This window comes from Chaetura pelagica, unplaced genomic scaffold (genome assembly GCF_000747805.2).
Source record: "Chaetura pelagica isolate M959 unplaced genomic scaffold, ChaPel_1.0 scaffold123, whole genome shotgun sequence".
In the NCBI taxonomy this organism is placed as follows: Eukaryota; Metazoa; Chordata; class Aves; order Apodiformes; family Apodidae; genus Chaetura; species Chaetura pelagica.
Genome location: NW_009953295.1, coordinates 9,603,887 through 9,620,055, shown reverse-complemented (window position 1 = coordinate 9,620,055; position 16,169 = coordinate 9,603,887). Strand labels below are relative to the sequence as shown.

Below are 16,169 nucleotides of genomic sequence, written 5' to 3'. Positions count from 1 at the left end.
CTCCTGCTTCCTTCGTGCCAGGTTTCCCATCTGCGCTGTGTGTCCTCGCACCGCGGGCGCCGAGACCTGCCGAGATGACAGATAACACATACTGTCAGCTTGCTTTTTAAAAACGATCATTAAAAGGAAGCCAGCCTTTTCAATATGTTTTTGGTAATTCTTTAAGTACTATAAACAAAATCTGATGCGCTTCTTTCTCACGTCTCGAAGAACAGGAAGTGCATAAAAATAAAAGGGAACCCTTAGGAGCTGTACAAGGGAGGCCAGTGAAACACATTGAGGGTAAGTGTCAATTTAGAATGAAGAGGTAAGACTTACTCTAATTTCATGCAAGCCTGAACTTCACTTGAAGCAGAAGTATGCGGGATTCTTCAGAATTAAGTGACATTACCTTGCTGTTGCTCTGATTTATTAGTTTGCATGAATTATTTTCTGTATCACATACACAAGCTATTGTGACTACAAAGAAATAGAAGTGATTAACCACAACTGTGTAAATGTAGAAATGTCTTGGTTTGTTTGGTTTTTTTTTTTCTTTGTTCTTTGTTTTTTTAACTCGTACTGGTTTACAAGTGAGTTACTCATGTCTTCATCCTGGCATCACTGTGGTGTATGCTGCTGGCACTTCACAAATAATAAAAAATGCTGTTTGTAGCATTCCAGAGGTGTTTAGAAAAAGACACGATGGGTGTTGTGGCTTATCTTGAAGGGTATTTCAGCTTTTATTCAGTTAAAAGTAAGCTTTGTTTGTTTTTATGTTGATAGAGACACCTGTATGAACTTCTCATTTTCTTTCAGGTACCTCATCCATAGCTTGCAGAGGCAATGGAGGCAATGATGCAAACTCTGTTGTAATTAGAACAGAAAAACATTCTTAGTTGCACCCAACTCTTTCAGTATCATTCAATGCCTAACGGTGCAGAAGATGAAAAGGAGAATGGTTCTGGAAATAATAGAAACACTGAAAACAAACCTGGGAAAGAATCCTCAGAAGCTTCTCTTCTTGATCCCGTGAAGCCGTGCTGCATGTCAGATGCCTCCACTGTGTCCTTAGTGTCTAGGGGAGATGGGCATTACCCATGGGGATGTCCTGTGACTCATACACGAGAGAAATTTTACACCATCTGCTCAGACTATGCTTTTTTAAACAGAGTAACATCTATTTGTAAAAGCCCAAGTGCTTCAGTTAGTGCCTGTCTGTCAGGCAATGCTGCCTTAAATGTGGGAAATAACACACCCAGCTTACTAGGCATTCAAACTGGTGCTTCAGAGATAATCTACAGTGAAGATGCTAACTTGGAAGGCTTGCCTGGCAATCTTGGAAAACTCCCACTGGCATGGGAAATCGACAAATCAGAGTTTAATGCCGTGACCACAAATCTGAAGAACAAAGCAGGTAAGATGGTGAAGATTTGATGTTGCGATAGGAAGAGGCTTCATGTTGACAAGTTGCTTGTGGAGGGGGCTCGTCAGAACAGGTGTTTTCTCCAGAAAGTGCTAGAGAAGAGTCTGTATGTCATTTCAGACAGCCTGCTCATTGGGAAAGGAGTGAGTGAGAAGTCAGGTGTAGCTGCCTAGGGAAGTGCCTCTAAAACAAGGCTGGCTTGTGTTTAAATGTGTGTGATTTCTTTTGGTATTTCAGGTGGCTTCTGGTTTGGGCTTGTTTTTTAACTTGAAATTATTTTTATTTTTTTTTGCTTTCTTTTAGTAGGACCTAGTACATTGTGCAGTGGCTACTGCTTTTAATTATAAGGTTTGTCACTTGCAGAAATCTTTAAAGGTACTTCAGAGATGTATTGTGAAATAAATTATATGGTTTATTTATTATAAGAATTAAGTGAAATAATTACAGTTGTCTAGGAGAGCAGTTGGTTTCTGTAACAGAACTGTATTTATTTTGATTTGCTGTATCTGTACAGAATTAGGGAGCTCATTTCTGTAAAATTGGCTTATTTCCTGCCTGCTATGTTCTCCCTAGTCACAGATTGCAATTGTGCATCAAGCACTCACATAGAGGCTTGGTTTTCTTTGTCCTGTGATCCCTTGTGTAAGTCCAGAGCTGGCTGTAGATTTTTTTCCTTAATGCATTGGCTGGCTACTCAAGTTCTTGGTTTGTCTGCTGATGTGAAACTGGTTTAACAAAACTTAAACACAGTTAGCATATTGTCATTGCCTTTTCATGTGTACATGTAGCATCTTTAAAAATAAGAAACAAATTGTACAGGATGTTAAGTTTTGCTAAAATACAGGTGATGTATTTCATTTGGATGCATGAGAAGATACTCTTTTACTCTGAGGGTAACAGAGCACTGGAACATGCTGTGCAGGGAGGTTGTGGAGTCTCCATCCCTGGAGACATTCAAAACCTACCTGGTCATGTTCCTGTGTGATGTACTCTAGGTGATCCTGGCACGGAGGTTAGACTAGATGATCTCTAGAGGTCTCCTCCAACCCCTACCATTCTGTGAAAATGGGATAGAAATATTCCTGCTCTATTACATGGCCCAACTCTTTTAATTTTTCGTTGTCTCAGAGTCTTACATAAAGGAAAAGACCTTGAAAGTATATTATTCTCACTGGATTTGCATGTAAATTTTCATCACTGGTCATGGAAAACAAGTTTATTTTCATTTCTCTCTGCATTAATGTGAGGAGATGGGAAGTCGCCGGTTAGAGAGTCTTATTTCTGGGATGTCTGATTTAACGCATTAGAATAATCAGATTGACTGCTCTTTCTTAAACAGCTGTGCAGGTCATCATTAATTCTCTTCAGAAAAACACAGTGTTGTTCATGGAGCTGATGGCTTTACAAACCTGTTGACAATCTTGATAACGCATTTCAGGTTTTTCCAATAATTAATGGTTAGTCCCAATTTGCACTTACCGACACAACCAGCGTCTCTCTTTGAGGTGTATGCTGCTACTAAAAGTATTTAAGAAGAAGGATATAAAAGGTATGAAGACCTTTAAGAAGATATACAAGACATGAATTTCTTTCTGAATTCTGTTTTGCAGGCAACATGAAGAAACAAACAACAAAGAAAAAATCCCTAGACAAAAAAAGCAAACAATACAGGGAGTGTCCTCAGCGTTCTGCTCTTGAAGACGTGAAGGAAAGGAAAGTGTTGGACCTCCGAAGATGGTAGTATTTATGAATTGTGTTTAAGGTTATCCCCTATACAGTTTGTTGGTGAACAATGTTGCTGGTTTTCTGATTTCAAACTTCTTAGTAATATCTTGTATGGAATATCTTGCATGTCCTCTCTTGTAAGTAAGAAATGGGGATATGTTAAGCAAATATAAACTAAATATCTTATTTTCTACAGGAGGAATGAGAGCTTCCCTCCCCACTCTTGACATTCTAATAATATTTTCCTTCTAAACATTTCTTTTTCCTTCAATAAGGAAAAAATTATGTGGGGGATTCATTGCTAAAAAATATTATGCAAGTTTATTAGCATGGTCAGGCAAAAAGTAACCTTAAGCATAATACTGCTATGTCTTAGTCCTGATTTTTATTTTGACTAGGAAATACTTGATCAAAATCTGTCAGTTCTGTACAACCTATCTCATATGAATGTATTTCACTAAAATAACTTAGTGTAATGAATCTGTCACGTTCTTACTGTATATTTATAACATCAGAAAGTTGGAGTTAGCCTAGGAAATCTGCAGTCTGGAGTGACATCCATTAGTAAATTGGTAGAAATGCAGCTTACAACAAGTTCACATATTAGATGAGACTGGATCAAACTGAATTATATTAGTACAGAACCATTTTTCCTACAGGGTAATTTGTACTGAACTCCCATGGGGCTGTTAGAAATCTGGCCGATTTCTATGAAGTAAGGTAGTAGAATCTGACAAACTTAAAATGCTTAAAGTATTGGTTCCTTTTTTTTTTTTTTATACATACAGGAGACAAAAACATTTAATATAGCATGGCACTTCAGTGGCATGGCACACAGAAAAGCACTTCAGATTGCTCTTGTAACTAAATCAAGAATGCTCACTAATCTGTTTCTGTTCGGTTTAGGTATTGTGTTAGCCGACCTCAATACAAGACTTCCTGTGGAATTTCATCCTTAGTGTCTTGCTGGAATTTCTTGTATAGTACACTGGGAGCTGGAAGGTAAGTCAGAAACAGACCACTTTGACTCTAAACAGTCTAAAATATGTTGCTAATTACTTTATTAAACAATATTTTATTTTTTCCTTTCTCCCCTCCCCCCCCTTCAGTTTACCTCCTATTACTCAAGAAGAAGCTTTGCATATACTGGGCTTTCAGCCCCCATTTGAGGAGATTAGATTTGGTCCCTTCACAGGAAATACAACTTTAATGAGGTATGTTTGGTTCTTTTGATGCAGTTAAATCATTAATGTTTGCAAAAACAACATAAAAGTAAGAACCTTTGAAAATACAGTAGTAGTTAATTTTAAATAAGTAGTGGATGACACAAGGTAGTCCTCTTCAATTTTAGAATAATAAAGCACACCCAGGTACTCTGAGAGTGCCTGCAGAAACTTTTCAAAGAGTATGTTTCACTAACTGTTTTGTATAGTGCAGTATTGCTACACAGATCAGGTGGACATTAAATTCTATTGGATTTTGGCTGAGTTTGTTTAATTGTTGGATAATACTCTTAATGAATGCAGTCTCCTGAGTAAGAAATTTTTTATTTGCTCTCATTTGTCTGTTTTTGAGCATACACATTAAATGCTTCTTAATGTCACTGAAATGGCATGAAAAGGCCAAATTGCTTTATGTAAAAAGTAACTTAAGAAATGAAAATGAGATAGTGAGTGCTACACCTTTGCTGCAATGGAGCTGATCAGGAGGAGGAAGAAGAAAAGGAGAAGAAAAAAGGGTGAGGCAGGACTCAGAGAGCACTTGCATTATTCTTCCCTGTTTCATTTGATTGAGTTAGTATTTTTGAAGGCAATATATAGGTTTTGGCACAGAATGTGGGAGCTGGATTTGAAAATGTTGCAGCAGTCTGTTCTTAATTGGTAGCATACTGGCTAGATCATTGACAAGTGTCATGAAAAATTCCTTTTCTCCCTTAGGACACTCATTCAGATTTTGTGTCTTTTTACGAGTATGTCAGGGTATAGCAACTCTTATAGACCAAGTTAATAAAATGTTGTCTCTTTATGTCACAGTTTATACAGATGAAAGTTGAACTCCAGATTCTTTGTTTTCCCCTGAAGGGCCCTATGTGCAGTAGAAAAGTTACCCTTACTGTTTTTTTTTCTGTCTCGTCAAATAATTTTTAACTGCTCAGCAGGTTGGGAAATAGAAGGGCTAAGAGCCAACCCCATCACCCGACACAGCTTTATGATTGACGTGTTATCTTTGGAGATGTGAATTTGAATCTTCTGATGTAGAAAAATATCTAAGACTAAAATCTTCTTTGCAGACCTGTCCTCACTGCTGCTGTGAGGAGCTGCAGTAGGCAACTTCTGTAACACTTGGGCATTGTGAAGCTTCTGTGACAGAAGCCCAACATGATATGCAGAAAGTCTCACTTGAAGGGTCCTGCCTTCTGGTGTCTTGGAAGATTCACTTTGTGTAGCTGACAAATCACAGTTGAAGCACTTCAGAATTTGAGTGTCTTTCTAAAGGCTGAATAACTGAGACTTGGAGGTAACTGCACTGAACACAAGACCAGCATTTCAAATCTGGCCCTTTGGTTTTTATGGGTCTAAGTTTGGTCTGAAAAAAAGGCAAAATGAAGGAAAAAGCTTTGAGTATTTTATTTATCTCTTTGTGATCTAACCTTTGTTTGGGTTAGGGTACCATGGTCATCTACAATCTGCATGCTATTGTGGTAGGGACTTGTTAGCACACCAAGAGTTTTCTAAATCAGCAAGCAGACTAAAAACAGGAGGGAAAAAAAATTGTGTTTAATAACTCTTAAGTTACTACAATCTTTAAGCTTATTGTTTCAGATGGTTTAGACAAATAAATGATCACTTCCATATCAAGGGATGTTCATATGTTCTGTATAAACCTCATGGGAAGAACAAGACAGCTGGAGAAACTGGTACGTAGCTTATCCTAAAGCATTCATTTTACAGTATATAAACTGAAAAATCCTGCAATGTGCAGTATTTTACTGAACAAATTCTGTAAGTACTTCCAGTTTGACTTAAGTTATCATATAGCTCCAAGTTGCCTGATTTTTCTGGTTTTACTTTTTTTGTTATTTTGCTAAAATTTCATTTGTACTTTTATTTTGATAAAATGTTCTGTGCTATATATTCTGTTATCACAGGACTGGAATTTTAAGGTATCCAGGAGGACACTGCACTTCCAGTTCTGTGCTAGTGTCCTGGCAGATGCTTGCTGTAGTACACTAGGGGAGCAGCACATTTTTATTTCAGTGTTTTGGAAATCTGTGTTGTATAAAAAAAATGAGATTGTACAGCACAAAAGTATCCATGTCTTTAATAAATGTTTTGCACTATCAAAAAATGAAATTTTAAAGTTGGTGAACTCATCTGTTCTGCCTGACTTTAAGTAACACTCTCAAACATGAGGTGATTTTTCTCAATTAGCTTATGAAGCTGCATTTTTATGTCTACTTCTAAGTGTGCTACTTTAAGAAAAATGATACTTCCAGATGTAGCTTGTTAGTCTTTGGTCTAGGCTGGGGAGTTATCTTCTCAATGGAAGGTTCTTTAAAAGGATAAAACCATGCTGAAGAGGTGGGGAGGAGATGATTAAAGTGAAGTAACTTTTTTTGTTCTTGCTATCCCCTTTTAAGAATTCTGTCACATTTCAGTGCCTTTTCTAGTCTTTTCCTGAAACCCAGTACTGTGATCACATTGCAAAATACTGCATGCCCAAATGTGGGAGGTGTTTCTGAGTTTAGAAAGCTCAAAGAAGCTCATGATACCAAAATGTTTGAAAGCTTTCAGGGGTTTCAGTAGTGCCACGGATAGGCTACATCTGACTTGGATTCTGCTGCAGTGTGTATTTCCTAGGTTAATAGATACTGAGATACTTTGGTAGGGTTTTTTTTTTGTGTGTTTTTTTGTTTGTTTGTTTCAGAACAAGTACTTTTTAATATGACTTTCATGCATTTCCCTAATATGGACTGTGTGGCAGATGTTATTTTTTTTCCTACCAGGCAGGAAATTAAATACTAAGAAATTTGAAATCAAAACTGTTCTGTGAATGCCTGTCAGGTCATGTCCTCTAATTTGAGAAGCAGTGTAACTATTTCATGTTATCAAATAGGTGCTTTTTGGTGAATGTTAGGCAATCTGCACTTGTAACCTGATCTTTCTTTGTAGCTGCAGGGGCGCTAGCAAAACTAACACGTGGACTGAAAGATGAATCAATGGCCTACATCTACCATTGCCAAAACCATTATTTTTGCCCAATTGGATTTGAAGCAACCCCAGTAAAAGCCAGTAAAGCCTATAGGTAAGATACTGTGTTTATGCTTATTTTACTGGAGGAAACATACAGAAAAATTTACTGCAAGTTGGTACCGTTTTTCTCCCTAAATAACTTTCCAGTGTATGTTGTAAAAGCATTTCTGTCTGAAGTAGTATGAATCACACTACTGTGTGATTTGAAAGGATTGACTTAAAATTAAACACAACTAAGCAGACTAGGTAGAGAGAACTTAAACAGAAAACTATGGATGGTACTGAGAAATTGTTTAAAGACATTTTAGCCAGATACAGAGACGGTATTTATTTACTTGAAGAACAAGTGAAGATGACCAGTCTGAAAAATAAAACCATATGGGCTGAAAAAAGCCAGGTGTTTTCTAAGGAAAAACAGTAAAGAGTCAGCTAATCATGAGGAGAGTCTGTGCACAGAGAACTTGAGGGAAAACAAAAGACGTGTCTGTGAAATTTTTCTTTATAAACTAGAAACAAAAAGCCTACAGTGATGCTAATCCATTATGAAGTGGACGTGATAAAATCTGCACGCACAGAAACTGGTCTTTGTGTGTGGGGAGATCGGGGTATGTTGTAGGTGTTGCAGAATGGTGTTTATGCGCTTTGCTTCCAGTGTTATCTAATAATGATGATAAACTGCAACTACTTAGAAAAGTAAAGATGTCTGAATAATTTGTTAACAAGAATTGGAGGGGGCAAAGAAGCTAAAAGAAACCTCTAGACTATCAAAGTATGTTAGGCTTTTTGAAAAAACGCTTGGAGTACTGGAGCACTTTTCAAATGTCAGTAGAAACTTAATGTGCCAGTTGTTTTAGAATATACACAATTACTTGAATAATTTAAAATCTGTTAGGGTGACATTACTAAAGATAAAGGAATGGAATAGTTGATACATGTTTAAATTAAACAGATTTAAAAAGAGGATAATAGCACTGATATTCACACTGAGTTTAGGGCAAGCATTGCATTAAAAACAAAGTAAGGCTGGAAAAATTTCATAATCTTGAGGGAATTCAGCTTATTTAACATTTAACTTGCTGTTGTATAATATGCTGAGTGCAGTTTGTTTTGTCTCACTCACAGAGTCACTAAGTTAAACAGGCCTTCCTCTCTCAAAGTAGTTTAAAACACCATATATATTGGATGTTTCTTTTGAACTTTCTCAATGTTCAACTGTTGGTCAGTATTTATTAGTATTACCATGGGGCATAAGAAGACAATCCCTGCCAAAACTGGCAGATGCCAGTAATGGGGAATGCTAAACAATGACATGAGCAGGTCACTGGTGTAATGTGAGCCTCAGTCTTGAACTTCGCTTACCAAGTGGTCTACATTTGGCTGTGCTGAAAATGTAGAGTCATATCCAGGAGTGGAAAATGTTAGCTTTACTTTTAGAGTTCAAAATGGTAATTGTTTGGAGGCAATAAAGCATAATCACCTGAATTTCATTTGTGCCTAATGTGAGTCTGATAAAAAAGTTAATTAAAGCTTTTAGTGTACAATACAGACAATTTTTATTAAAACTGCTTTTACTGATACGTGGTGTGAGTGTGGAAAATGTGCCCCAAGTGCACGTCCAGCACATCAGTCTGTTTAAGATTAAGAAAGATTAATAGCTGGCTTACTTGATCAGTTCTTAAGAATCTGCACTGGAAGAGCAAAGAGGAAAAAAAAAAATAAATAAAGTTGTTTACTAGATAAAAAATGTAATTTGAGAAGTAATATGGTCCAGTGTGTGGAGACTTACCTGATACCGAGTTTGAATTCCTGTTCTTCGGTGAAGAGGGAGAACAACAATTTCAATACTTCTTCTGTTGTTGAAATGGATTCTCAGTCACTCGTGATGTTATTTATAAGTCAGTATTAGATTTTCTTCCTAACAACAGATCTTTTATAATAATGTAACATGAAGTAATGACTTCAGGGAGCTTCTGTAGCCTTATTTTAGGCTGGAGGTCAGACCAGAAGAGCAGCCTGTTGTCTTCATATCTTCTTATATCTTACTGGGAAAAAATATGTTCAGGTTCCAGAAGCACTGTCAATAGATTCTGTAACAGTTCTTGTTTGTCCGTTACAAAGGCAAGCTTTTCTTTCAAAATCAAGCTAAGAAACTTTTTTTAAATTCCAAAAGAAATGGGTAGATAGGTTGCTAGGCTGAGTTTAGGAGACAGTTCTTAGGTCACCCACAGACTTCCTGTATGATCTTAGGTTGCTGGATTTGGACTCGGGAGACCTGGGTTCAGTTCCCAGTTCAACCACAGACTTCCAGTGTGACTTTAGGTAAGTCAATTAATCTATCCTGTGTTTTGGTTTCCCATCTGTACTCTGATGGCATACAGTGTTATTTTCCAGGGAATTAAAATTAAACACATTATCTCAGGCAGTAAGGCACTATTCTAATTCCCTAGGCAAAAAAATCTCAGGTTTTGTCAGTCGAACCTGAAGTAGTTTTTCACAGGATAATTGTACACAGGAAGTCACAAAACAGTCCTCTGCATCTCAGCAGTCTGTCCTGATGGATCTTAAAATTTTTCCCTGATAGTTTTGGTTTTTAATATGTGGTACTGGATGCTTGGGAGGAAGCAGTTTAAGTTGCCAGTTGTTTTCATACAGGTTACCCTGCAGCTGTTTGTGATAACTGTCAGATGAGGTATGGTTTAAAACTAGTGGAAGGGGCTATTTTGTGAGTCTGTTAGATATCTGTGATATAAAGAGGAAGACATTTGTTCCACCTTCGTGTGGTTTTCCACAACTCTTATTTCTATTGTTATGTATATATTTTGAACTTACAGTAGACTGCCTTTCATCTGAGGAACGCTGTATTTTTCCCAAATAATCATAAGGAAAAGCTTCTATCTTGATTAGAGGCCTTGTGAATTCAGAAGTTTTCCTGTATGCAATTGCAAACACTATTTATAACAAGAGAAGCTGGTTTTCAGTTTGGCTGAGGAAACAATTTTTAATGTTTGAAAATCCTAAAAGGAACAATAGAATGTTAATCTTTCTTTTTCTTTTTAGTATGCACAATAAATCTTACTAGGATTGTATCTTCTATTGAACAGAGGTCGTGTCTTGCAGCAAGAAGTGGAATATTGGATCTTAATTGGAGAACCAAGCAGAAAACATCCAACAATACACTGTAAAAGGTATGTTGCTTGGTAAGAATATAAACCAGTATGTTTTCTTTCAAAGTCATTTGTATTTCTCTAATAAGGGTCACCAAGTGAGTTTTTAGATCTTTTGAATGTCTGTATTATAGTCCTAAGAGAAACAAATGCTTTAGAGAGAAACTTTGGTTTTGACCTCGAAGCTGCCTCTGCCACTTTATATTTCATGGCAGAACACATGTAGGTTGCTAAAAGCCAAAGCATGTTTCTCTGGTTTGGGTGTGACCCGGCTCACGTTAGTCAAGAAGAAAAGACACCTCAGCTGTCTGTGAGTGTGCCAATTGCAACTTGCAGGCTGTACAAACCCTGGAGGTTATTCTTCAGTGGAGGATGTAGACAGGCTGCGCCTGGGACGTGCACAGGATGTAATGCTGCTACCAGGATCTCCTAGCTCAGATGCAGGGACAGCCTGCGCCCTGTGTTATTAGCTTACCTATGCATTCAAGCAATACAGTTATGGTGAGGTCTCGCCCATATGAAGTTGGTGTCTAAAGCAGACGTACAGACTAGGTGAGCTAGAGGGTGCAATGTAGAAAATTCACTGGTTAATTTTGTAATGCTAAATTAATGGAACAGTTTTCTCAGCTTTACTTGACATGCTAGTTCTTAATGCCTAATAATTTCTGAAATGAAGGTACCATACAAAAGAATAGTATGTCTTAAGAAACCAGTTCCACAGCCAAAGCATAAGTTCTAGCAAATAGCTTCTCTGTCACCCCAAGTGCATTACAGTGATTTTTCTTGATACATTAGGAAAAGATCTGTGGAAAAAAGTAATAAAAATAATAATTAAAAAAAAATAATCACACCATTCCTACTTTGTCTCCTCTTGTTTGTTCTCTAATTATTTTGAAAAATTGTTCGAAAGTGCTTATCCAAATGGTTTCATAGCCAGTCAGATCTAACCCAGTACCTAAAACCCAAATAACCTTTTTTGTTTATTATTTCAGTGATGTGACTATGTCAGTAACAGTAACTAGCTGAATAATTTGGACTAATAAGATTTAAGTGCAAGAAAATAAGTCACATTATGCATGAGGTTGCTGTGCAGAGAAATGGCATACTATACATCCCACAGATGGAATTTTGTCCTGTATATAAGATACAAATGGCACAAGAAGAGGTTTCTGAATGTAGAATACAAACCTTGGTAACACTGTTTTTGATTGTGGAGACTTTCTTCCTCCTGCTGCAGTCCCAATAAGAGCTAGCAGAAAGTTCTGTGCTTAAGGTAGGAGGGCAAAGGTTTGGGCAGAAATGGATTTTCTGAACCTGGAGGGTGGCGTTAGAGAAGCAGGTAATTAGACTTTGACAGAAAAGGCAAGACCTTATAGGGGTACTGAATTGGTAGTTTGGTACAGATGGAATGTGAGAGTTGTCTGCTGAAAACATTTAGTGGGCAAGAAAAACAGACAAGAGTTCAGACATTAATATAAAACTGAGTGACAGAGCACTGGAACAGGCTGCCCAGAGAGGTTGTGGAGTCTCCTTCACTGGAGACATTCAGAACCTGCCTGGATGCGTTCCTGTGTGATGTGCTGTAGGTGATCCTGCTCTGGCAGGGAGGTTGAACTAGATGATCTTTCAGGGTCTCTTCCAACCCCTAGGATTCTGTGATGATTCTGTGAAAAGGGTAAGAGAGGATTAAATAAAGTAAAACCTAATGTTTCCCTTTGCCTAAATTGTACTTTGCTGCTGCTTTTGTGAAACTGATGAATTGATAAGGGTAAGCAATGCAGCTAAAGACTCAAGGTGTTCTTGCTCATTTTGAACGGTGTTTCCAAAGAGTAGGAATTAACATTGTGAATGCTTTGATGAAAAGTGATGCTTTTATATCTAGCTTGATGTCTGTAATACTGAGGCTTTTTTATCTTTACACATTTGTTTATCTTCACATTGCTGGTGAGACTATTTAAAGTTGCAGATCTGTATTTGCATGTAGTAGTGGTGCTGAGGTTTCATAAATGTCAGCTGAGTAGTAATAATCTTATTCTGTAGGTGGGCAGATATTGTCACCGACCTAAACACCCAAAATCCAGAATATCTAGATATTCGACATCTGGAGAGAGGATTGCAGCATCGAAAAACAAAGAAGGTGAGGTAAAGTTACTGAGATGGGAAGAAATAACTGGTATATTTTTGGCAAAGGTATTTATACCTCAGCAGTGTAAGGGAACTTCACTAAAAGAAATATGCTGTCAAGTGTTGCTGAAGACAGAAGTCACATGTTGTCCTGGTTTGAGCCAGGATGAAGCCAATTTTTCTTTTTACTGATTTTTTTTTTTTTTTCCTTCAGTAAGCTTTCTTTTAACTAGCTATAGTGTGTTCTGCTAGGCTGATAAGACAGTGGAATGTTTCTAACTACTGAGGCTTCAAGGTCGCACCTTCACTCTGCTGGCTCAGACACTATGGGGAGATCTGTGACCCCCCCATAGGAGGCTGAGTTAGACAGACAGCAAAATTGGCCAAAGATATTCCATTCCATATATCTACATAAGCTCAAAGGAAGGTCAGAGATCACAGAAGACAACTTCCTTGCATACCAGAGTCATATTTACTTGCAGGCTGAGATACAATACAGCAGTAGACTGGCAATTGCTAGGATGAACCAGGATATCTGTGCATACAGTGTATTTGGTCACAATATTTAACTTTATTGGCTTAAAATATAGCTGCAGCAAGTATCTAAATACTCTGCAAATTAGACAGATCCTCTTGGTGCATGACCTTCTAGCTACAGGTAAGCAGGAAAGAAAGTAGACTCAAGTAAAAGTAAACATAAAACAATGCACATCTCTCTTGTGTGGACTTATTATCAATATATACAGCTAGCTTCCCTGTAGATAGGATGAGGGGTGTGTATTTTTGATTTGTAGAATGAAAGTCTGTGAGAAATAATAGGCTGAAGAGATTATTTCAAAGAAGATGTGTGGAAGACTGTCAGCAAGGTGAGAAGGGGCCAGAAAAGATTATTTGTGTGAAAGTGACTGGAGAGTAAAAAAGACTGGCAGATTGTAAGTTACACTAGCCTGTGAAAGATATAAAATGATAATTTAAAAAGATGAGAAAGAAGGCAGTAATTGAATCTGGGAAACAATCAAAATTGATTGAGCTGAGTTTGTGGTTGGATGGTTGGTTTTTTTCTTTTTCAAATAATGATTTTGCTCACCAAGATGTTAATTTCAATTATCTACGTATGTTAGAAATGCATTTAACAAAAAAAACCTTTTTACTTTGATTAGGTTGGAGGAAATCTTCATTGCATCATTGCCTTTCAGAGACTTACCTGGCAAAGGTTTGGTCCTTGGAATTTTCCATTTGGAAATGTTAGGCAGGATAAACAATCCCAAACTCAAGGACAAGGAATTTCCAAGTCTGAGAGCGAAGACAATATCTCTAAGAAACAACATGGACGACTGGGTCGATCTTTCAGTGCTGGCTTTCATCAAGAAGTGGAAGAAATCTAACCTTCGTGAGAGGAGAAACAGTGGGTATCAGAGTTATCATGATTATGATGGAAATGATTAAAATTAACTTTAAGTAATAGAGCTGATATATCAAAGTTAGTTTTAATCAAGACATATTAGGAATCTGTTAGTCCTAGAATAACTACGAATAGAAATTATGGTATAAGATACAGCTTCACAATTATTGAAAACATCTGATTATATGGTTGCAATGGATGAGATGCAATGTATAAACTGACAAAAAAGCACAGATTATTGTACTTCTGCAATCAAATCTGCTATTACAGGAAAATCAATCACTTATTTTGAAATAATTGTACTTATGTTCTGATTTGTGAAAACAAAAGATCAGATTGAACTAAGTCAATGTAATAAACAAGACTTCACTGAAAATACTTAGTATTCAAAAGCATGAAAATTTATGATATAACTTTATAAAAAGAGTTATTCTGGAAATGGTGTAAGGGTAAAAGTAAACATTGCCTTCCTTTTAACACTCCATTTTACTAAGGCTGCCCATGTCCAGTGAAAAGGGAAGAAAACACATAGGTCAGAAAACCTTGTCAGATTTACAAAGTGAATGTACATTCTCCATTTAGATCCCAGTAGACTTCTGGCAGTTATATAGTTTGTCAAGCAGGTCTCAGTTTCCTTTTGCTTAGCTGGATGCCTGTTTTAGACTGAGAGGAATTGCCTGTCAGAGGGCAAGTTCAGTGGTGGAGTTTCCGTATTGTGGGCACAGTGGCTGATTTCTTACTCTGGAGCCTCTTGAGAGCTCAGACTCACTGAATGCAAGCTTGTGAAATTTAACATAAAAAAGCTTCATTTACCATGAGCCAAATGAGCCAGCTGAACACTGCGTTCTGTTGGCAGGTCTTTTCCTCCTTCAGTCTTTAAACCTCTGTCATTTTTCTGCTGCTCTTTTCATTTTGTATGAAGGGGGTGCAAGTGCTCAAAGCTGCTGGCAGCCCTGATGATATACCTCTTGGCCAGCAAGCAGTTAAGCTTTTTCAGGTGTCCATGTGCAGTCTCTTCTTCCCTTTTTTTTCCTTTTCCTTCTTAATCTGAAATGTGTCCAGTTGTTTACCCAAACACATATCAACCATTGTAACTTTCTGCGTACAGATGTTCACACCTGCTCAAGGATTAATTTTTTTGACATAAAGATTTGTCATGGAATGCAGGGGTTTTGTAGGTCGCTGCTTTTGTTATCTAAAAATGGGGGACTTTTAGACTTTTGTTCATTCAATAAAACTTGTTTTCTATTTTGTTGTTTGCTTTTCATTTGTCTTAGGAAGGGTGACCCTATGTTTAGTGAAGGTTTTCAGGGAAGTGGGTAAGTAAAGGATCAGAATTGCAACACCTGCTTAGCAAAGTAATCCTAGAGGTGTAGGATCTTTTTGCTCATAAGCCTGTGTGGCCACTGAGACTTCTCATGCTTAGTTTCCCAAAGTCTGCAGGCTGATGGCTGAACAACACCCATAAGGGTTTGAAAATGTATTTTCCAGATGAACTATTTTCAATCTATTTTTGAAAGCTGAATTTGGGTTGAGGACTGAAATCTCTTCACAATGCTTGAGCTGTGTTCTTCAGGGTACTTCAGGCTTCAGTCAATTCTATAACAGTCTCTTTCAGTTTTGCTCAATAAGCTCCTCCCTGGCAGTAGCCTGCTGCTATTCTTAAGAGATGTGCTGTGATGGGCTTCTGTTTTCACAGGAGCTTTGTTTTGCTCTATCACGCTTAGTTGCATTCAATCCTTCCCAGAAGGCAGATGTGCATCCGCGGGGCCCTGCTGCTGGGAGCTCTTCCCTAGAGGGGGTTAGAGATTAAATGTATCGTTGTTTTCGCATCCTAGCATTTGAAGCATATTGTGGGGAGAGCACCGGCTGCAGGGAAAAAACACGCTTAGGGGGGAAGAAATACTACTTCCCCCTCCCCCCCTTCCCTTATTTTTGCGACGTGGATTTTGGTCCCTCGGCGAATGGCTGCCCCGCGTCCCCGCCGGGCCCTGCCCCTGCTCGGCCTCCCCACGGGCCCATCGGAAAGGGCGGCGGGACCATCTCCCCACGGCAACCAGACCCGCGCCCCGCAGGCCCGTTCGGCAGCCCCGACC

At 38.0% G+C, this 16,169-nt stretch overlaps 1 protein-coding gene across 1 annotated transcript; it reads left to right on the top strand.

The window, feature by feature from the left end:
* The first annotated feature begins 795 nt into the window (after positions 1 to 795).
* Positions 796 to 15,322, top strand: BIVM (basic, immunoglobulin-like variable motif containing). Its single transcript, XM_009997931.1, is given in 10 exon segments — positions 796 to 1,396; positions 3,016 to 3,142; positions 4,037 to 4,132; positions 4,240 to 4,344; positions 5,953 to 6,047; positions 7,303 to 7,435; positions 10,485 to 10,568; positions 12,588 to 12,684; positions 13,832 to 14,040; positions 14,042 to 15,322. Coding segments are annotated over 10 exon segments (1,512 nt in total). The 5' UTR covers positions 796 to 906; the 3' UTR covers positions 14,118 to 15,322.
* The last annotated feature ends 847 nt before the right edge of the window (positions 15,323 to 16,169 follow it).